The sequence below is a fragment of the Ursus arctos genome, unplaced genomic scaffold (assembly GCF_023065955.2).
Source record: "Ursus arctos isolate Adak ecotype North America unplaced genomic scaffold, UrsArc2.0 scaffold_5, whole genome shotgun sequence".
In the NCBI taxonomy this organism is placed as follows: domain Eukaryota; kingdom Metazoa; phylum Chordata; class Mammalia; order Carnivora; family Ursidae; genus Ursus; species Ursus arctos.
In genome coordinates, this window is record NW_026623067.1 from 49,828,493 (window position 1) to 49,850,943 (window position 22,451).

The window sequence follows — 22,451 nt, forward strand, 5'->3', positions numbered from 1 at the left end:
ACAATCTATCCTGTTGAAATTAGTAAAGTAAAACTTGAAGTTTTAGAACTTATGAAATAATTGTTTGAATTAGTTATCTCTTTGAAGAATGTAGAAAGGAATAATAAATTTTATCAGTACTTAATTCAAATTACGAGTTATGCCTTCTAATAAATTCATTATAGCTTTTCCTTTGACAAACAAGTGAAATTTTGATGAATGTTTAATGTTTTCATTCACATAAAGACAGAAATTTAGTTATTTCATTTATTATAAATGACTAGTTTCTGGCTAAATCATTTAGGGAAGTATGTTTAAGTAAATTTTTTTAAAGATCTGTTGACATAAATATGCATATTAATTGATATATAGATATGCATACTAATTTTAAAACATAATAAAGTTTGGAAAGCTTATAAGAAGACTAGGAAACCAATTGTGTCCATTGTATACCTTTATGATTTTATTGTAAAAAGGGAAATTTAATTTTTGCATTGAAGAACCATTTAGGGCGGTTTGTTGCAGCATTCATACATAAAACCTGTTTGTAAATTACAGTGGCAAATTGGAGTATAGGGTTGTATTCTCTATTGACATTTTTGTCCAAAATGTCACACAAATGGGAGGGTGATTACACTTAGCATTTGTAATCTCTTTCATCTTTATGTGTAACAGTGTTTGTATATTTGGTTCAAATTTGGACTTTGTTGTTCTTCCATTAAACTCTGTATGAGATTTATGGCTTGGATTAAGGAGAGAATTGAGTTATAAAAATAGCAGACCTGAGTCCATTTTGAAAGTATTTAAAATGTACCATTAGTTATTAGAATTGGAAATTTTTATAATTTTTGAAATTTACTTCCCTCTCTCCCTTTAAATTAGGTGCTCTGTGGATGTGTATAGTTCTAAATCCCCACTGCAAGTTGGAGCAGAAGGCCAGTTGGCTAAAACAGCTGAAAAAGTGGAACAGTGTTGATGTCTGTCCGTGGGAAGATGGGAATCATGGCAGTGAATTACCCAACTTAACCAATGCTTTGCCTCAGGGTGCAAATGCCAACCAAGGTGAGTCCAGAGTAATATTCTGCTCACTTTGTATCCACCTAATTGTGCATATATGCTTATAATAGTAACTTATAATATATATAGGAAAATTATTTTACCCACTAGAACTTACAGTAAGTTAAGGACTTTATGTTTTGAATATGAATGTATGCATTTTTAATTTTTACCTGATTCCTTTGTGTTTTTTCATATTATCAGAGTACAGATATTATACTTCTATGTATTAGTATGCGTTAAAATTCCCTATTAACTAGTTTGGGAAATAATTTTTAAAATCATGGAATGGGGTGGTAATATATTACCTTGTAAAACAAAATATTGAGATGCTTGAGAAACTGTGTGTTTTTATCTCTTTTGGTGCAACCCAGTTCATATTGGGATTGCTGTGTAATTTCATCAATTAAAAATTGTTAGTTTTAATATATGGCAAATAAATATTTATGACTGGGCTGGAGGGGCATGGGATGCTGTTGGCATTTGGAGTAGGAAAATTCTTTATTCTAAAGGTTTGTCTAGCATACTTGTTCCCACCTGCTGTAAGCTAATAGTGCCCTCCAATCTTTGTAACAACTAAGAGATGTTTTCAGACATTTCCATGTGTCCTCTTAAGGACCTGTGTCTCTCATTTCTATGCTATTTTTTCAGTTTCTCCTTTTCTGTTGGATCTTCCCATTTAGATCAAGTTCCTCTCATCTTCAGAAAAACCCCAAATCCTTCCTTGGCCTCATTTTCCCTCCCAGCTATTATACTATTTTCTTCTCTCTTTCAGAACCAAGTCCTTAAAGAAATTAAGTATTACAAATAAAAATTTTATTCACTAATTCTTGTCACTATTTTTGTGTGATTTTGTGCTCCTGCTGCCTTTTTTGGGGCCGAGGGGGAGAGATGCTGTGGGGATTTGACAGACTTTAAAGTTAAGATCGATGTAAGGTGGGAGTTAAATGACCCCGGAAGGATTCAGAACTGAGATCGTCATTCTGTATGTGCTGGCCCTATACGCAGTTGGTTCTACTAGAAAGAGCTGGGCATTGTGTTGAGTATGAATGTTAGCATAGTGTTTTCAGTCTCTACAAAGAAAGAAAATGAGGTGTATTGCTCCATAGGGACTTGTCCAGTCAAAAAGAAGTTTTAGGAATTGGAAAAGATCTGGCTTTGCTTTGTCTAGAGATATTTGCCTTGGGAATTTAGTATTTGGAATCTGTCATATCTTTATTGCCCATGACTATTTTAATAACTTCAAAGAAAATAAGTATACTCCGTTTGTGGTTTTTTCCAGAAGCTTAGAATTTTCAAGTTTAACAAGTCAACATTTATTTTCTTCCATTGCTAGGAAAGGGCTTGCCTATATCTACCTAGGTAATCACTTTAATCTTTTACTTTGTATTTGGAGATTGCTCTGTGTTTAACTCACCACCTACTTTTTGGGACTGCCATCCTTACATCTTACAGTTTACTATTTTACTTTACACTTGGTTACTTTCTCTTTGATTAAACAGAAATATTTCATGGACTTTAGAGAGCCTTTAAGAAGTGGTCTAGCCTCCAGATGAAACAGTTCATTTCATAGTATGGTTTGGTCCAGGCACATGAAGTCAGAATCTAGTTTGTAAGGGCAATAGTTCTCATGATTGGGCCTAAAGGTACAGGGTTCCTGTTTTTAGCAGAATATCCACATCCTCTAGAGGGGCTTTCAGAAGAGACATCTGTACAGGGGGACGCTGATGTTCAGCCTGCCGCACCTCTGTTGGAGTGCAGGGGAGAGTCTGCGGTAGCTAGCAGAGCCCAGCAGCCACACCATTGCAGCTGGGTAGGGTGTGCACATGACTCAGGCCATGCGCAGAATTGGATGTGCTGGCACACTGGAGGGAATGTGAAGGAGGAGTCAGGCCTTGTCTTCGCTAAGATTATTTGTTAGAATTAATTAACAACATTAAAATCCATACTCTTTGAAAGAGTAGGGTTTTTTTAAAGGTACCAGAATGATAGCCAATTTTTTAATTATAATTTTTTGATAAAAGAGCTATTAGTTTTCCCCTTTTTACTTTTCTGAATTTCCCAAATTTTCTTTAATCAGCATGTATTAATGTTATATGTACTTTATTTAAAATTTATCATTTTGAAAATTTTGTTAAGATAATCCATTTCTTTTTTCCATCTTGTTACAAAAATTAAAAAAAACTAGACATGTAAAATAAAAATTGACCGCAATTTGGTACTAATCAAATTTTATCTTTGTAGTCATTGTCTATGTACACAATCTTTATTTTATTTCCCATGTTATTAGAGACTTATATCTTACATTTTCATTCAATTATTATTTCATTAGTGTTTAGCCTTTTTTTCTTTTTTCTTTTCTGTTTAGAGGAGCCAGAATATTTAGCCTTTTTTGTTAGAATTGGTTTTATTGGTCTTTTATAGGTAACCACTGTTAAAAGTGTGGTGTGTTCCTGTACTTTTCTCTTTGCTCATACAATCACATACAAACATGTGAAAAGTTAAGGTTTTTGGTTTTTTTTAAATGGAATAATACTCTACAACTTAATTTTATTATCGATTACCACAGTGAGCCAAGAGAAGTAGAACTCCTAATTTTATTAATACGTGCATAATACTAAGTTGCTTGTTTAAAGTCTCCTTCTAGTTTTAAGTTCTGTTTCTGTGATTTGTGCTAAATAAAAAAAGTGAAATGACAGAGCCACTTAAAATGTGTAAATTTTGGACTTGGGAATATTTAACCAAATGACAGAGGTCATGGAACCAGTTTCTTGTTGGGTAGGAATATCTTTACCCTGCTCAGCAAAAAAGCCCTGATAGGTTCAAAGGCCCTTGACTATAGGGCCCCCTCTTCCTATTTGCAAGGTGTGCATATGTGCACTGGGCAGGGCTGTAGCAGACTCGTCAGTATTTATGCCTCTCAAATTATGTTGTTGTACATTTTGATACGTCCCACATTCAAATACAGATCTCTCAGTTGACCTGAAACCAAGCTGAAGTATTGTCTCCCTCTGTTAAAGACCTCTCAGAAGCCTTTTGCAGCAGCTGAAATAGCTGAATTTAGAGTGTGGATATTTATGTTTTGATCTTGACTGCCATTGCCTGGCCACGTGACCTTGGCAAGTCACGTCACTTCTCTCGGTTTTTGGTTCCATCAGCAGAATAGGGGAGTTGCGCTAGATGAGTTCTCAGAGTTCTTCTCAATTTGGTTGTGTTTTGGTTTTTATGATTCCCTTTTTGTCTTTGCTTAGCCAGAGCTCCAGTTTGCTTCTCATTAAGTCTCAGTATAGTGAGGGGTGTTACCAGAGCTCAGTAAAATACACATACGTAAGCATAGTTTGTTACCCTGATTTTCAGTTGAGACTTGCTAAGGTTTGTGGCACAGTTGAAGGTAAGTCTGGAGTGGGGACCCAAGGGGTGGGATTGCAGTTACAGAATTTGAACCATGTTATCCAGAGGGACTGAATAATCCCAGGAGTTGGGATGAGAATATTCTTTATTCCCCAAACATTTCTTTTCTCCGTCAGGTCCTGAAACTTGAATCCTCTTCGGAGTGTATGCTTCTGCTCTTTTGTGATGCCCCGGCATACACTATGCTGGGGACATCACACCAGTCATGGAACCTGCACAGGAGTCAGGAGGCAGCCTGTAGGGGCAAGGTAAGTGCGCTGGTTTGTTTTGTAGCTATGTTGTGTGGCTTTGTGAAATGTTAAATATATGCATTTATGCCCTTTGGGATATAAAGTGGCATTTAATCATTATATCCCAAGAAGCATAATAGTTTTAATTGTGCAAAACCGCACAATATAGTTAAAAAATACAACCAAAAGCACAACCCTTCTGCGTATCTTTCAAGGCTGATTGCGTCTTCCTGAAAGGTTCCATGGCTGGTGTCGCATCTCTTGCATAGTGTTTGTGAGAGCTGTTGATCCCGTCAGGGCAGCCCGCCACAGCACCTCAGCAGTGGGGAGCAGTGAGTTCTCATGTGACTTTTGTGCCGAGTGCCTCCTCTGAGTGTATTTGGCATGGAAACTAGACTTGACACTTCTTTTTGCAGGATGCCTTTAACCTTAGCTTTGATGGCTGCAGAGTGTTTGTGTTTGATAAAACAAGTGAGTGGATGGTGGCTCTTTGGGCTGACTTGCCTCCTAGTACTTAGGACATGAGAGTATTCACCCTTCATCCTTCTGCTTAGGGGGTGCAGGACAGTGTGTGTGGGTGTGTTCATGAACCTCTGGCCACAGAATGGTATGACTGATTTATTCACATGTGAATAATAGCTGACACGGCTTTCTGAATTGTGGAAAAAACAGATTCATCGAACAGGCCACATCGGACGGTGTTCACCCGAGCCATCGAGGCATGCGATCTCCACTGGCAGGATAGCCACTTGCAGCACATTATCAGCAGTGACCTATACACCAACTACTGTTACCATGACGACACTGAAAACTCCCTCTTTGACTCCCGCGGGTGGCCCCTCTGGCATGGTAAGTGGCCAAACCGGAAAGACATTTCCATGACTTACTTCTTTGTTTCATTTCTATAGCATTATTGGAGTGGGAGGTGGAGAGTTGAGGGATTCAGTGCGAGATGGATGAATGCTTGGCAGTAGGAGCTGAGTGTTTCATTCAAATCCAAGTTCAGAAATGGTTTTTCGTGTCTTTTTAATAGTATTTTGGGGAAAAACATCTTATGATTTAAATGCTATTTTTGTAGAGATATCTGACGATGGCAACTTTCTCCCCTTAATTCTTTGTTTTAGAACATGTTCCTACAGCTTGTGCAAGAGTGGACGCATTACGTTCTCATGGGTACCCCAGAGAAGCACTGAGATTAGCAATAGCTATTGTTAACACGTTAAGACGACAGCAACAGAAACAGTTGGAAATGTTCCGAACACAAAAAAAAGGTGAATGTGAAGGAGTTTGTTTCCATTGGAATGGAATTCTTGGTGATGACATCACTAGAGATGGCTTTTAAAATCAGAGCAATGGAGATGACTTTACTCACCACTCATTAGGAATACTTAATAGCTGGTCTGTGAGAAATTTTAGGCATATTTTTCCTGGTTGAATGTTGGAAGAAATAAGATTTTTAAAAACATTTCTTGGGTTAATTTTTTAAGGGGATAATTATTTTTAATGTTCAAGTAATTAGTGTGTCTGAATTATTGAAAATGCCAATTAGCCAGAGATCTTACTTTGTGAAAGTACATTTTAATTTCAACAGTCAGGGGTCTGGGAGCAGACTATCTGTGCCTGAATCCTGGTCATAGGTCCCAGCTGGGAGACCTTAGGCAGTGACTTCAGCTCTGTGGTTTATATTCCTCATCTGTGGAATGGGGTGCAGTAGAAGACCTGTCTCTTAAGAGTTGTTGAGAAAATTAAACTAGGTAATTCCTGTAAAGCTCTTAAAAGAGCCTGGCATAGTGTGTAAGCACTCTCAAACTTTACCTGTAACAGTATGTACTTCAGGACATGGTATTTATTCTAAGTGATCAAAACTGGATTTTTAAAATTCTGTAAATAACATCGGATGAGCTGCCAACTGACAACACATTTTAAGTTAACTTCTCTTTATCTTAGTTTACTATTAATCTTTTAAATTTTAAATAAGTACTACTGAGCAATAGCAATTGCAGAGAGTTATATTACATGCATAAGGCCCTGATCAGAAAAAATGTATATATCCTTTTTCTGATTAATCAGTGTACTTCTTGTTCCTTCTGTAGGTATAAATCTTTTTATGTTTCTTTGATTAGGTTTGTTTTTTTCACTCTGAAGCTTTATTTCTTATTCAGAGAGGTACTTTTAGCTGCGGGGGGTTTTTTTGAGTCATGTTTTTGTTTTTAATCCTTCTGTGATTATACACACACCAAGGATACAGCTTAAATTTATCAAAAGTTGTTGAAATAAGCTCAAGGTTAAAGTGACCTCTTGTTTTAACTTTTAATACCATCTATATCAGAATTATTATAAATGTTAACTAACATTATCATTGATATGATGAAAGAAAATTTTTTAGAGTTAAAATTTGAACCAAAAAAGGGGACCTTAAATGGAATTGGAATGTTATATCCCTGGTGATCACTGTTTTGTCCATTTCTTCATGTTCTTCATAACATAACTGATTACCAGATGTGTTTGCAAAATATATTGCTTGGACCTTTGGAAAATTCTTCTGAAACAGCCCCCTCCTCGCAAACACAGTCTATAGCCCGAAGATACCTGCTTCTGCAAAGTATGAAGGGTAATAATATTCAAGCTAAGAGAGAGTGCAGTACTTTTTATACTGTAAAATTAAAGCTAGGTCATGATGATTTTTAGATTAAAAAAATCATAAACTTTTCTTAGAAATGTTTTTTAGATGAATTTTAATGAAAGTGTTGTAGTATCTAAGAAATGGAAAGTGTAAAAATGTTAGTTTGTGTGGGTAAATTAGAATATATGTTAAGTTAGACTCCTTTAATTGTCTTTGAAATCACTCTTAGACCCATTTCTCTTTTATCTTGTGAGCAATGAATATTTATTTCAGACTATTCTTAAGTATTACTATGATTGCATCTCTATACCTGTATCTTTCCCTCCTTCTTTTTTTGCCCACCTTTAAAGAATAAGTTTTTCCTAGCTGTTATAATTCCAAATTGCCATGACATTTATTTGTTTTGTGGTCACGATTAGTAAATATATACCTTGCACATTTTCAACACTATTTGGCATTATATGTGAGGTTTTCTTGTTAATTGAGATATAATTGACAAATCGTATTAGTTCAGATATACAGTATAATGATTTGATATTTATATATTTCGAAATGATCACCACAGTAAGTCTAGTTAATATCTGTCACCATATATAGTTACACTTTTTTTTTCTTGTGATGAGAACTTTTAAGATTTACTCTTAGCAACTTTCAAATATGTAACACAATATTATTAACTACAGTTGTCATGCCATGATTTGTTCATTGTATAAGTGTGCAAGTTTGTACGTTTTCCCCTTTCACTCCTTTCACTCACATCCACCCCTGCACCTGGCAACTACCAGTCTGTTCTCTGTATCTAGGAGCTTGGGGTTTTTTTTATTTTTCACTTATAAGGGAGATCATATGGTATTTGTCTTTCTTTGTCTGACTTAGTTCTGAAAAAAATTATACTCCTTTTTTTAAATTTATTCCCCTCATTTCCATATTGTTTTCAATAATTTAGTATGGAAAGAAAATAGAGGAAATACTTTGTAAAATTTTCTCTCTCATTTCCATCACTTGATAATAGATTTATTTGTGTAAATACAGCACTTCCTTTCACCATATATAGATATATATAGATGTATATATCTATATATAGATATATATAGATAAAAAGACATGTGCCCCCCCATCAAACATATATTTTGTTGTTTTAGAGTAATACTCATGTTTCTTTTTTCATACTGGTTATGTGTATGAAAGCTAGTGATAGAAACCAAAAGGAAAGACCCTTTCAAGGAATATAGGACTCAACTTGAATAAATTTTAATACATTGTTCTAGGCCATTCTTCATTTTTATATACTGATAGTTGATAGTTCAAAACCGGAAGACTTCTAAAGGAATATTGGATTCATGGAATGGTTCTTTAGCTATTTATAAAAAAAACAATTTTTGTCTTGGATATTTTATATTGCATATAGATTTCATTATATTTTCCTTTTAAGAAGGAGCTACTATTAATTATTTCTTTAGTAAACATTTGGATATAAAATACTGCATTCTTTACAACAAGGAACATACCTTAAAATATTTACAGCTTTTTTCTCAGGACTGTGTAATTTAACTTAAGAACTTGAAAGTGCCACCATTCTGTGAAGAAAATGAAAAGGATACGTTTCATCTAAATTATATGTTGTTACCTTCTGCTATAGTTCCCCTTTGTGGCAAAGACCCTCTCTTAAATGGCATACAGATACATGATAATGAGGCCTTCCATAGGTACAAGGGGAGTTGTTGAATGATATCCATAGGGGAGTCCAGGTTGGACCCAGGTTACCGCTGCCCTCCAGTCTCCAGTGGAGATGACCCAGTGAACATTGACTCTGAGGGTATCTTCTTAATATAGTTAGCCAGTGATCATTCCAGGGAGACTTTGTAGTCTTCTCTAATGCCACTCTTGGGGACGTGGGAGGAAGTTGTTCCTTGCTTCTTGGGTGAAAATTTGGAACTCATTTTTCCTCATACAACACCATTTAATCGTATAATGTTCACCCAGTACCTTGGACACATGAATTGACGTTCGGGGACTGTCCTGGGAAGTTGGCATCATTTACACTGATTGACAGATCAACTCCATAACATTTCGAAAAAGTTAACATGTTGGGGATTATGTGTACCTTTGTTTTTTAATTAAAGAGGAATTGCCAATTGAATTCAGTACTAGTTTGTTAGGATGCCACTATTAAGTGGTAAAGCCTCCCTTCCTCTACTTGTCTCCATCTCTCAATTCCCTTTTCTTACACAGAGCTACCCCATAAAAGCATCACCTCAATAACCAATCTTGAGGGCTGGGTTGGACACCCCCTGGACCCTGTGGGCACTCTTTTCAGCAGCCTCATGGAAGCCTGCCGAATTGATGATGAAAACTTCTCTGGGTTCTCCGATTTTACAGGTAACACCAGTGGCGTTCTCTCATGTGCTTTTCTCCCTTAAGCCCTGAGTGGCATTGGTCATTGTTTTTGTCATACTTTGTTTTGTGAATCCATATGATTATAGTACTTATAGTTAGCAAGGGAGCAAGGAAAGCGTGCTTTTGTGGAAGGCTTTACAAACTGGGAGAAGTGTTAGAATCAACAGTTGGCAGCATGTGTTAAGAACCTTAAAAATACTGGACCCTGGGTGGCTCAGTCGGGTAAGTGTCTGCCTTCCGCTCAGGCCATGATCCCAGGGTCTTGCGATTCGGTCTCACATCGGGCTCCCGACTCAGCAGGTAGTCAGCTTCCCTCTCTACCCTTCGCCCTGCTCATGCTTTCTTTTCTTTTCTTTTCTTTTTTAAAGATTTTATTTGAAAGAGAGAGAGACAGCCAGTGAGAGAGGGAACACAAGCAGGGGGAGTGGGAGAGTGAGAAACAGGCTCCCAGCGGAGAAGCCTGATGTGGGGCTCAATCCCAGGACTCTGGCATCACGCCCTGAGTCGAAGGCAGACGCTTAACAACTGAGCCACCCAGGCGCCCCTGCTCATGCTTTCTATACCACACACACACACTCTCTCTCTCTCTCTCTCTCTCTCAAATAAATAAATAAATAATCTCTGAGAACCTTAAGAGATACTTATTTTCTTCTAGCTAGTGATTCTACATCTAAGAATTTATCTACATTTATGACTGTTTTCTAGCATGATTTAAAATAAAGATGTGTGTCATAGCATTTAGAACTAGAAATTTGTCTGCATTAGAAGTTACTCGTCACTTAAATGGGTTGTAGTCTACTTTAAGAGAAGTATCTCATGTCATTAAAAGTGTTTTATGTCACACATTCCTATAAAGCAGTGTTTTGAAATTTCTCTCTGGCCTCTTGAGACTTAAGCATCATCCCTAAAATGACTGCCCATGGGCTGTGGATGGGGGTGTGGGAGGCGGGAAGGGTTGTCCCTTGGCTGCTCTCATGCCTGGGTGAACTCAGAGGATTAATTATATTGCGCCTCCATAATTTCTCCTGTGGTGTTTGCCTTCATGGGTTTCTGGGTGCCCCAAACTCTATCAGAACTGTGAAAGGTATGGGGCGCCTGGGTGGCACAGCGGTTAAAGCGTCTGCCTTCGGCTCAGGGCGTGATCCCGGCGTTGTGGGATCGAGCCCCACATCAGGCTCCTCTGCTATGAGCCTGCCTCTTCCTCTCCCACTCCCCCTGCTTGTGTTCCCTCTCTCGCTGGCTGTCTCTATCTCTGTCGAATAAATAAATAAAAAATCTTTAAAAAAAAAAAAAAAAGAACTGTGAAAGGTAGTACTCTGAATTCCCTTTCCTTGGGAGTTTGTTGGTTGAAGTTTGTTAACATTTCTAAGGGAACACTTTAACAGAGATAAGAGAATGCTCTAAGAATCATTCCTCTTTTGGTAACTGATGTCTCTTTGATAACAGAAAGGACCTTGAGATAGGGTTATGTATGTTGTGCTCTCTACTTTTCTCATTAAATTTCAACATTGTGATAACAGTTTTGAAACTTTTTTTTAATGTCATGTTTTAAAGAGTTGGTAACTATTGTAGTCATTATGTAATTTTGCTCTCGTTTGAAGTCTTTTTTCATTTTTGAGTATTCTTACAATCTCTTAGCTTTATAGGGTTTTTTTGGTGATTCATTTTCAGTTGGAGAAAAATATTTATAATATTCTATCCCCCCAAAACATACATATCTGGTCGTTCGTGGTCTTAAAAGATCCTAGAAAACTATTGTATGGTTCTCAAATAATTCATTTATCAGTACTGGGTAAAATAAATATTCATACCTATCAGTACCTGCAAAAGTAGTGTCTGAACTCTGATTTCTTTCGTGACATTTTACAGAGAATGTGGGACAGTGCAAGTCTCTGGAATACCAGCATCTACCTGCACATAAATTCTTAGAAGAAGGGGAATCCTATTTAACGCTAGCTGTGGAAGTAGCCCTGATTGGGCTGGGACAGCAGCGTATCATGCCTGATGGGCTGTACACACAAGAGAAGGTTTGCCGGAATGAAGAGCAGCTCATTTCCAAGCTTCAGGAAATTGAATTGGATGACACACTGGTGAAAATTTTTCGCAAGCAAGCAGTCTTCCTATTAGAAGGTAGTGTGATAAAGACGTTTTCCACTTGTTCTGCCAATTTTATTGAGGCACTAAGCTTTCTTATGTTGGGAGTATTGCTTGAATGCATTCAGTATAGTAGTTATTCTGATTGGTGTGGTCTCTAAGTGTCATAGGAATGTTTACTATCCAAAAAGTAGTATCACTCAGTCAGAAAGGATAGATGTTCAGATGTGTGTCATTTGATTTAAGTGGTCATGTAAGATAGCCTGTTAGAAATGAGCCCCATTTAGTGCCACAGACTTTGAAAAGGACTGTTGGTTAGTTAGCCTGTGATGTTCCTGAGATAAATGCAAGGTTGATATTTAGTGAGTTATTGCTGGTAGCCATGTCCCTATTTGCTTGATCAATTAAATAATGAAATGGAAATTCTTTGTCATCCCTCTGAATCATTATTATGGCTGTTACATGACATCTGGGTTTTGAATATGTCATTTGCACATGCTAGCAAAGGACGGGAGGCTGCAGGAATGAATTTCCACTGTGCGAATTATTTCAGAGAATTTGTTGGGCATAGATCGACTAAGTTCAAAGTTTCATGGACTCTGTAAGGCAAAGTCTAATTTTCTTCCTTTTATAAGGTCACGAGCTGAATGGCCTAAGAAATTTTGGTTGGCATTATTTTTAAAAAGTGTTTTGTTTTGTTGTTTTTTCTGGAAAAGAGTAAGTGTAATGAGTATAATAGCCTAATCTTTTAGCAAATTTAGGTGGTGCCTGATTGGTAAAATTGCTTCTATCCCTTCAGTATGTGAGTGTTATTATTGTGGGATTCCCTGTGATTGATAGGTTAATAAAGTGTGGTGTCTTCATCTTATATTCAGAACTGTTGGAATATGGGGAAGGGATTTGGAGAAAATAACATTTCACAGCCTCTTTTATTTGTCCAAAGCTAAAGATCTCTTTGAAAGGAAATATTTTCATCAAATATATTATACATTTGTATGTTTTAGAAGTGCATTTTAAAGGGAAAATGTTCTTAATATCATGCTTAATTTTGGTTAAATTCCTGATATTAATTTTTTGAAGTCCTCACTTTAACTTTTTTTTTTTTCTAAAGATAAAAAAAGTCTATCTTGGCAAATTTTAAGTGATCTTCATTCTTTTATTACTGTTTTGTTTTAGTTTCCTCCTATATAATTCCTTTTGATATAAGCAGTATCATTAGCCACAAACTCTTAATGCTGTTACTGGCTCTTAGTAACCCAACTTTTGATTTCCATTATACTGAAGGACAGGAAGAGCATGTGTGCTTTTCAGAGTTGATAGTGTTTGATATCTGTTTATCATTTGCCTTTTTGGATGTCTCCATGTTCATTACTCATGAATATTTTAAAACTTTTCTTAGTTTTTGATTAGCGCATCTCTCCCCGTTAAACATTTTTTTTTTTTTTTTTAAGAACTGGGCCTGATATGGAGTGCTCTTGACTCATCACAGCCTCCTTTCCTTTCCTGATCTGCTAGGCCTGTAGAGAGTGGGTAGTGCAGGACAGAAAGCAGTCCAAGGGGAAGCCAAAGGACCATTGTTATAAACTCCTGAAAATAAGCACTCCGTGATTGAGTTGACTGCACTGGGGCACCAAGTTCTTCATGTATTTACACTCTGGAAATTTCAGGGGCAAAGTAGTTAGCAGACATTAACTATTCTGAAATAAAAGATGCTAACTTTTTCTGAAAAAGAAAAAGCAGTAACCTTCTATTGTTGCTGTGTGTTAATCACTTTTGACCATAATACAATACTGGCATAGTGGATCAATTGATATATTGATAAAGCATTTCTGGGAATTCAGGGTTTACACTCATTATTAATCCATAAATAATCCTGTGATGCCTGATTGAATATTTTTCTTGTTGGGAGGTGTCATAACAATAAGTGTTGATTATGCATCCTGGTTTTTGTTTTTGTTTTTGCATAGCATGAGAAGGTAACTTGATGTAAGGGAAATGTTGAAAGGAAATGGAGGAGAAATGAAGAAAATGGATAATCCACAAGCTCTAATGAGGCCTTCAGTAAAATAAGAGTTAGTGTTTTAGTCTGCCCAGGATGCCATAACAAAATGCTGCAGAGTGGGTGGCTTAAGCAATAGAAATTTCTCACAGTTCTGGAGGCTGGGCAGTCCAAGGTCAAAGTGCTTGTCAGTTAAATTTCTGGTGAGCGCTCTCTTCCTGTCTTATAAATGTCTGTCTTCTCCTTGTGCCCTCACAAGGCAAAGGGGGAGAGAGAGCAAGAGAGCTCTCTGATGTCTGTTCTTATAAGGACACTAATCCTATAGGATCAGGGCCACACCCCGTGAACTCATTTAACCCTCATTACCTCTGTGCAGAAGCCCTGTCTCCAAGTTTAGTCACCCTGGGAGTTGGGGCTTCAGCATGTGAATTGGGGTGGGGAATATAAACATTCAGTCCATAATAATAATAATTTAAAAATTTGGCTGAAGGCAGAACTATAACGCTGTATCATCAGCTTTTGAAGACTATCGGATCACTAAAACATTTTTAAACGTCTTAACGATGAGAAGAAGGGTAATAGATTTGGTAAAATTAGAAATCTAGGGTGGATTTTAGTTAGCCTAGGTAAAAAAATAAGATTTTATGAAAATATGATTTTCAAAGTACTTAAATAATGAGCAATTAAAAAAAACTAAACAAAAAATAAAATAAGGAAATGTTAAAATAATCTCTGTTAAAATGATCTAGAATGTATAGTGCTCCTACCCGGTGCCCAGTTCAGTAACTCCTCTCACCATTTCTTCTGAACTGCCATTTCTTGCATTCTAAACTCTTTGCCAGACTGATTTTTCTCGTGGAAAACAAATGTATTATGTCCTTTGAGCAGTAGTGTCATGGTTCATAATTCTAGAAATCATGAAACAGATGTTACCCAAAGGTGACATGGAAACTAATTTATTAAAACACTTTACAGTAACTAAACCTCAAAGTACCTAAGTGGAAAGTAGTTGAACTAACCACTGTGGTTTCCTTTCAAAATTTATTTTAAAATTCAGTATCGCCTTTCTTGGGGGCAGCATTCAGAGAGCACACAGGGGAAGTTAGCTCTACCACCATGCCTGTCATAACTTACTAAGAAATGAATTTTGACAGCTTAAATGTAATTTTGCTTTTGAAATTGGTCTTTTGGAGCCCCCAAAGTGGTAGATTTCCAGTTACTTTAATTTTTTTTTCTTTTGCCTATGGTGAGTATCAAATGGGTTACTAACTATTCTTTTATTATTAATCACTTTCTAAGAATTAGTATCTATTTCCACTTATTAGAAGGAACAGTATTTAAAGTCTTTGTGTTGGGATTTGTGGTTTAGATTCCTCCCCTGAGGCAGAGCACTCTTTTCTGGAAACCTGGCTTGTCTGTGCCCAGAAGACTGATTGGGTCCAGGGGCAGATTCCAAAGTTAAGCTGCAGAGTCATCTGTGCATTTGAAGATCTAGATGCTCAGATGTTACACACTGAGGAAGGATGTTTCTTGAATTCAGTGAGATTTTGTGCTTCGGAGGGTTTCTTTCTCTGAAGCAGCTATAATATGAAAAAGCTCTGCCCCCTAGTTCTGTGATTCTCATTTTAGCTATGGTACAGTTACTTGGGGGATTGTTCCTGAAGTGAATTCGATATTGGATACTATACCCTGTAGAATCATTTTTGACTAAGAATTGTGTTTCTTTCTACTGTGTCACTTTGATTACCTTCTTAACTAGATTAGCTTGTATATGTTATAACTTTACATAAAAATTTTAAAAATATACTTTACAAGAAGTCTTAGTTCCTTTTTTAGGAATGTAAAATGTGTATGCTCTCTTCCCACAGCCGGACCATATAGTGGTTTAGGCGAAATAATCCATCGGGAGAGCGTTCCAATGCACACATTTGCCAAGTATCTCTTCACCTCTCTCCTACCTCATGATGCTGAATTGGCATACAAAATTGCACTGAGAGCGATGCGGTACGTATTCACGGCCCGGCCGGGCAGAGGCGATCCAGACTCCCCCCGGGGGAAAAAATGGCTGTTCACCGACTTCTCGTTCATTCGTATTTCTTGTAGGCAGCAGAAAAGCTAAAGAAACTATTTATGCTTCTTGGATTGTTGTAGTGGTGGTTTGTTTGTTGGTTGTTTGGCTTTTGTTTTACAGTAAAGGAAGAATTATATCCTAGACTGCTTCGTACTTGTACTCTTGGTGGCTTTTTCTTATTTTTCTTGAAGCTAGAATTTGGGAATTAGAGAACAATTTTAGGCCAGGTTTAGTCGTAAGGGAGCACCAGTTGAAATCTTCCTAAATAGCTGATCGTTTTGAAAAAATTAGATTTTTGAAACAGTGGTAAATAACAAGTATACTTGCCTGAATGTAATAACTGAGGGGGCCCTTCACACCTTCTTTAATTCCACATTCCATCATTAGTGCGGGAAGGCTGTAGTATCCCCGAGCCAGCTTTGTGCTCAACTGGAGGATGAGGGAAGATGGGGCCTGTGGCTGGGGTTGAAGGCATCACTGTTAGGCATCTTCCAGGACCTGCTCTCCTCACTCTGACTGCTTCCAGCCCCTCCTTTACAGTAATAATAATTAGAATATGTTGTTCTCTGCCACTGACCTTTCTGTTTTCACTTTCCTTTTTAAAATCTTCACCAAATATTTTTATCATCCATTTGTCTAGGTGAATATTTTTTAATGAATTCAGGATTGTATTTTTCAATCTTCTGTGTTGCCTATTTTAAACCTTAAGGACCTGAAAGGCATATCCACCTTTCTTAAAACATAAGGTTTTTTTTTCTTTTTAAAAAAATTAAAACACTCCTATGTTAAAGTGCAGATTAGACCAGTCGTAGTCACCAAAGACAAATCATGAACACACCCAAGAGCTTGAGGTGTTGGGAGAGTAGTTTGATCCCATAGAATCTTTTCACCAAAGATTCTCTGCTGCAACCAGTTTAGTGGATTCAATAGAAATTCTTGTCTATATGAGGGTAGCTTAGATCTTTTAGGGGGCCTCTTTTCTATGCAGTGAGAGAGAGAGAGAGTGTGTGTGTGTGTGTGTGTTTGTGTGTGTGTGTGTACATGTACCTACATGTGTCGGTGTGTATTGAGGCTGACATCCTTTAACTTGGCATTCTTCCCTTGGTACCACGAAATCTCATCAACCTATCAGAGAAATCTTGTGAAATTCTTGTCTGTTTTTAAAAATACCCCCAAATAAAATAATAACTAACATAAGTAAAAATCATCCCCCCCCCCCACACACACTGAATTGCTTTATGCCCCTTGGTTTGTATTTAGTTTTGTAAGTCAGTCCCTATTCCCATTTTTGGAAGCTGAAATAGAAGTTGTCAGATGAAGACAGATGCTCAGCTCTCTACTTCTTAAATCCTAAGAATTTTGATCCTGTTGTAAAGGGAAGAATGCCAATGTTCTGGTGCCACCAGATGCTATTGCTATGACCACTGTAAACTTGAGGGGTAAAATATGGTAAGGTTTCTTTGTGATTCTGGAAAGGTAGCTGTCAGGTGGAAAGGCTTGCTTTTCTGACACTCAGAAACTCATTTCTGTTTGTCCTTCGTTGCTGCCAGGGCAGTTTGTTTATAAGGGATAGTAGTGGGACACTGGGGGATTATATTCCATCTCTTTTCTTCTACTTGCCACTACTTCTGCTAAAGGACTGCTATGGAAGGGAGGTAGTGTGACCTACTAGAGCATCTTAAGGCAGCCAGGGAAACAGGCAAGAAAAGAGACCTATAGCTTACCTGCTTCTTAGTCTTTCTGGAGGTGGGGGAAGGGTGAAGGAGCTGGAAAAGGGTGTTTTTAGCACTCATTTTCTCATCTTTTCAGGGCTGTTGCCTCGTTTCCTCTATAGCAACTCTGGAAAGATCTGCTGGTGAACACAGAAACATTCTGGGTTTTTTTGAAGAGTTAAATAGCAACTCCACCAAAATTCTTATTACTTAATTGCCTACCTTGCCACCCTTTATTGCTAACATCTCTTTGTCCCTAGATAAAAGGAAAAGAAAGTGAGGCTTTTGGCCTGCCAGAACAGTAACTGCTCTTGGGTGGGACCTCAAGGCCAGCATCACACATTGACCCTGTTAATTCCTCTTGGTCCTTAGCTCTTGTTCCCTAACACTGGTATACTTGAGTTAAGGTCAAGGTTTTGATGATTGTGAAGGAGTAATTGCAGTTGTAGCTACTCTGCTAATCTCTTCGGTACTTAATATTTGGAAGAGATCGCTAAGCATGTGCTTTGTTTTCAATAATTGTTCTTTATTTGTCGACATATTCTTAATCAAAAATTGATTGATTGAAATCAGAGATCATACTGAATTTATGCAAGGCTGTCAAAGGACAAATACTTGGATCATTTGCATTCATCATCTCTGATAGGATTGATACAATGTATTCTAACTATAAATTCCTGAAGTAATAAGGAACTGATTCTGCAGAAAGTATGAATCTATGGAAAGGAGGCCATTTTTGTTTAATTTCCCCCTTATTTTGTGTTTTAATGAGTTAGCTTATCCATTTCAGCTATCCACTGTTCCCTGACTGTTGTAATCTCGGTCTTAAATGTTCACTTGACTATGAGTTTCTGTTGACTTTTACTTTTTAACGAATGTGATAAGATGCAAAAATTTTACAGTAGGTGAACATCCAGTTTTGTGTTTCAGAGCTCTTCAGTGTTACGTATCTTAATTTTCTTGAACATTGCAATTTTTTGAATGATGGTAAAGAAAAGAAATCTCTTAGGTTCGAGTACTGAGCAATTAACAAGGTGTCTTTGGCATCCAGATAGCAGAGTGTAGCTGTACCAGCTCTTCCTGCACCCAGGACCTGAACAATTCCTCCCACCATCTACCCACTCATCTGCCTTCTGACCAGATCCTGTGGCCAAGGAGATGGACAAGGAATAGCTAGGAGCCAACTGTCTTGTCTTCTCATTACAGGTTACTAGTATTGGAATCTACTGCTCCATCAGGAGACCTCACCCGGCCACACCATATTGCGTCAGTTGTTCCCAACCGGTATCCTCGTTGGTTCACTCTAAGCCACATAGAATCCCAGCAGTGTGAGCTGGCATCCACCATGCTGACCGCAGCCAAAGGTACTAGATTGTCCTGAGACCTCATGACTATTGTGTTAGTGTGCCTTTTTTTTTTTTTTTTAAAGGATCATGTTTTCTATCAGATTGTCAATAGTGGTGCCAGTGTCCAGTTGTAGGGGATCCTTTTCCTTAGATGTTAGTTTATGAGGTAAAACAGGTGCTACTCACTGAGCCTGATATTTTCCTCTTTTAATTGCATCATTAAACTTGGTGCTGGCTGAGTTTAGGTTTAGTTACCACGCCACGTATATGGTGGTTCAGGTTCAGAAGCAGATTAAAATGTTAGGTTACATTTTTTTTTCTCCCTGAAATATGTAATAGGAGCTAGGAGGGCTTTTTGCTGTCTCATGTTAGTTCTGGTTCATACGTGCTTTTAGTCACTAAGGGTGTGTCTCAGTGTATCTTTTTTGTGAAACCTCGATTCATAGGCATTTCAGTAAATCTGGGACCCTGAGTTGTAGTAACATCTGTGCCATATGTGAACATTTCAGGTAAATTAACTTGTGCTTTATGTTTTGTTTTTTTTTTTCCTTTTTTTCCTCCTCTGTGTGTGTGTGTGTTGTGGTTGTTTGATTTTTGGTTTGGTTTGGTTTCCCCTTGTTTGTTGCAGGCGATGTTCGGAGGCTGGAAACAGTATTAGAATCCATCCAGAAAAACATTCACTCCTCATCCCACATCTTCAAGCTTGCCCAAGATGCATTTAAAATAGCAACTCTCATGGACAGTTTGCCAGACATCACTCTTTTGAAAGTGTCTCTGGAACTGGGCCTGCAGGTACATGACTGGTGGTCTTTCCTGGGGCCCCAAGGACTGCTAAATAAAGGCACCATCTCAGCTTGTTTCTGTTTGGATATTTTAGTGCAGCCAAATGACTCTTCAGTGCACAGAACTGCTAGACTTCAGGAGAGCACTGTGTGCTTCAGAGCTGCGGTCATTCCCAGCCGGACCAGACTGCTGCTCGAGGTGCAGGGACTGTACTTTTAGAAGCCCTATTTTTGTCCTTCAATAAAAAAGGTCGTTTTCTGAATTATAGCCTTAACATCACTGCTTCTCCTTTAGTGAATGGAGGAGATTATTGCTAGTAAGAGACTTAAGTGAAACTATTGTGTATAATAAAGAATCAGTTGTTGGGGTTAAAGTTTTAGAGGAAGTATGAATTTTTATTGATGTTTGCATTTTCATAATAGATGGGCAGTTCTAACTCCTTTTTATAACCCTGAGAATATTAGGTAAAGGAGGAGTGACTGGGACAGGGTCCAGTTTCATCTTTCCAGAGACCTGCTTAGACATTTTACCAAGGACATTTTGAGTTAGTCATACAGATAGATGTTTGCTTCCTGATAGTTTCTAAAAAAAATTACTGTATAAACCAGGAACTGGAAAGTATATTTTATATACTTTTCTGAGGAATTCTCTTTTAATATATGCTTTTTTAAAAATCACCATTAAAAGCAGTGAAAGAAATTGTTCTCTAATTACCTTAGGTATGGGAATAGAATGCCCTGGTTAGATGATTAATCTGTTTTTTTTAGTTATGGATTCTCCTTATGATGATTAATAAAGTTGAAGAATTAGATTACAGGAAAGTGCACCTACCCTATATAGTACTGTACAAGAGAGGCGGTTGCATTTAAGCTATACAATGTCATTTTAGAAGTTTCTTTTTAAAAATAAATTCATTTTTTAAATGATTTCAATTTAAAAATAAATTCATTCATGGCTTATTTTTGTTATCATTTGCCTCTTAGAGGTATGATGCAGAAAGAGCCATTAACAGACTTTCCGGTTATTTGGAATTCTGGCAGGTTTTTGTGGGGGTTTTTTTTGGATAAATGGCAGATTACTGAAAACTTAGTCCCTGCCTTATTCTCTCTAGGACCCAAGAAGGAATCCCACAGCACCTTTTTGAGGCTTTAGGCATATTATGTCCCAGATGTTCTGAATGGGGGCAGCAGGAAGAGATGGATAATTTTATTTGGAGATCTTATTAGAAAGTGAGAAACAAAATCAGATGACTAATGATGCCAAAAATGATTTCTTTCCATTGACCTGGGATTATCTTCATGATCACCAGGAAAAAGAGCAACCAGAGATCGCAGGAATAATTAAAGTGATTATTCTAAAATACCTCTTTGCCGACTAAGGGTACCTAGTCAAAATTAGTTCATGAGAAGCCTCAAAAGTCTAGAACCATAGAATTTGTTAAAGCTGAGGAGCAGAAGAGGGCATGGACTGTGTTTAACGTTGCAGTCTAGCCCTCTCATTTTGCAGGGAGAAAAGTGATTAATTGAGCAACTTTCCCAGGGCGCTGCATCTGGAGTGTCAGCCCACCCTGAGTAGGATGTGGGTCTTCTGTCTCCTAGGCTGGGGAGCCGTGAACAAATCCAAGATGATATGTAGAACTTTCCTCTAAAATGGCTCTCCATCCTTCTGGTAGTAAGGAATATTCCTAGTAGTTTATACCTTGGGATGAATTGTTTTCTCTTCCATTGACATAGAATAATCTTCTAAAATATTTTGTTATCCGTCTTTGTAGGTTATGCGAATGACACTGTCAACCTTAAATTGGCGGCGGCGGGAGATGGTGAGGTGGCTGGTAACGTGTGCTACTGAAGTGGGTAGGTAAACTCTGGAGCAGGAGCTTTCCCAGGGGCCTCACAGCCTCATTTAACTCATCATTTACAAATATAAGAATGTTTTCTGTCTTTCACCTTGAATTCTCCAAGGCTCCTTGCTCCTTCTAGCGACCTACAGGGTCTTCCTTTCCCCCAGCCCCTGCCTCCAACCTTTAGTTATACACACTCGCATTGTTCTTCCTCCAAACTATCACATTTGTGGGGTTTCAGACTTGTTTAAAATTGAGTAAGTCACTGAGTTAAATGCTTTTTTTGCTGTTCTGTCGCTCTTAAGGTGCTTTTGGTAACTTTTTGTGATAATCAGGTTTATAATTTTATATTAAAGAGTTCCAGAGTGAATCCTCAGTAGGTTGGAAACCACCTTTGAAACTAACGTGAGACTGTGGGTTAGTGGTTCGGTCTATTTTAGTGAAAATAATATGAAGCTATCTAGTTGTGCTGAGATTTTTCTTTATCGTCTGAGGGCATATGTCATCGTATCCAGCAGATAAACGATTACTGGGTGTGGTTTAGGTGAGCTTTCAGATATGTGAAAGCTAGGCCTTGGAAGATCTCCTGGTTGCCCATAATCTGCATTTGGTGAGACCGTCAACCAACCATTTCCTATCTCTAGCAGTAAATTGGTACCAAAGAAAACATTTCCAGTAGGAATGCCAACAAACAAAATGGTGGTTGCCTTATATAAATGTTGGTTAAATTGTCTGTCTCCCTTCCTGTTTGCATCAAAAAAGGGTACACGCTTCTTACTGAGAGGACACTGCCTCCTCAGTTTTTAGATACTGTAAAATCATTCTTGCTTTTTTCTTTTATTAATCCTAATGGTTTGTTACTTTGGAAAAAGGGAAATTGGTCTTAATATAAAACTTGTATTATTAAATT

At 37.6% G+C, this 22,451-nt stretch overlaps 1 protein-coding gene across 1 annotated transcript in view; it reads left to right on the forward strand.

Annotated features, from left to right (window-relative positions):
• Positions 1 to 22,451, forward strand: part of ZSWIM6 (zinc finger SWIM-type containing 6) — a 184,426-nt gene that overhangs the window by 158,474 nt on the left and 3,501 nt on the right. Inside the window, exons 5-13 of the mRNA XM_048220736.2 lie at positions 862 to 1,041; positions 5,349 to 5,525; positions 5,801 to 5,947; positions 9,532 to 9,678; positions 11,566 to 11,826; positions 15,658 to 15,793; positions 18,779 to 18,936; positions 19,547 to 19,710; positions 21,473 to 21,554. Coding sequence (XP_048076693.1) covers positions 862 to 1,041; positions 5,349 to 5,525; positions 5,801 to 5,947; positions 9,532 to 9,678; positions 11,566 to 11,826; positions 15,658 to 15,793; positions 18,779 to 18,936; positions 19,547 to 19,710; positions 21,473 to 21,554 — 1,452 coding nt within the window. The remainder of the gene's footprint in view (positions 1 to 861; positions 1,042 to 5,348; positions 5,526 to 5,800; positions 5,948 to 9,531; positions 9,679 to 11,565; positions 11,827 to 15,657; positions 15,794 to 18,778; positions 18,937 to 19,546; positions 19,711 to 21,472; positions 21,555 to 22,451) is intronic.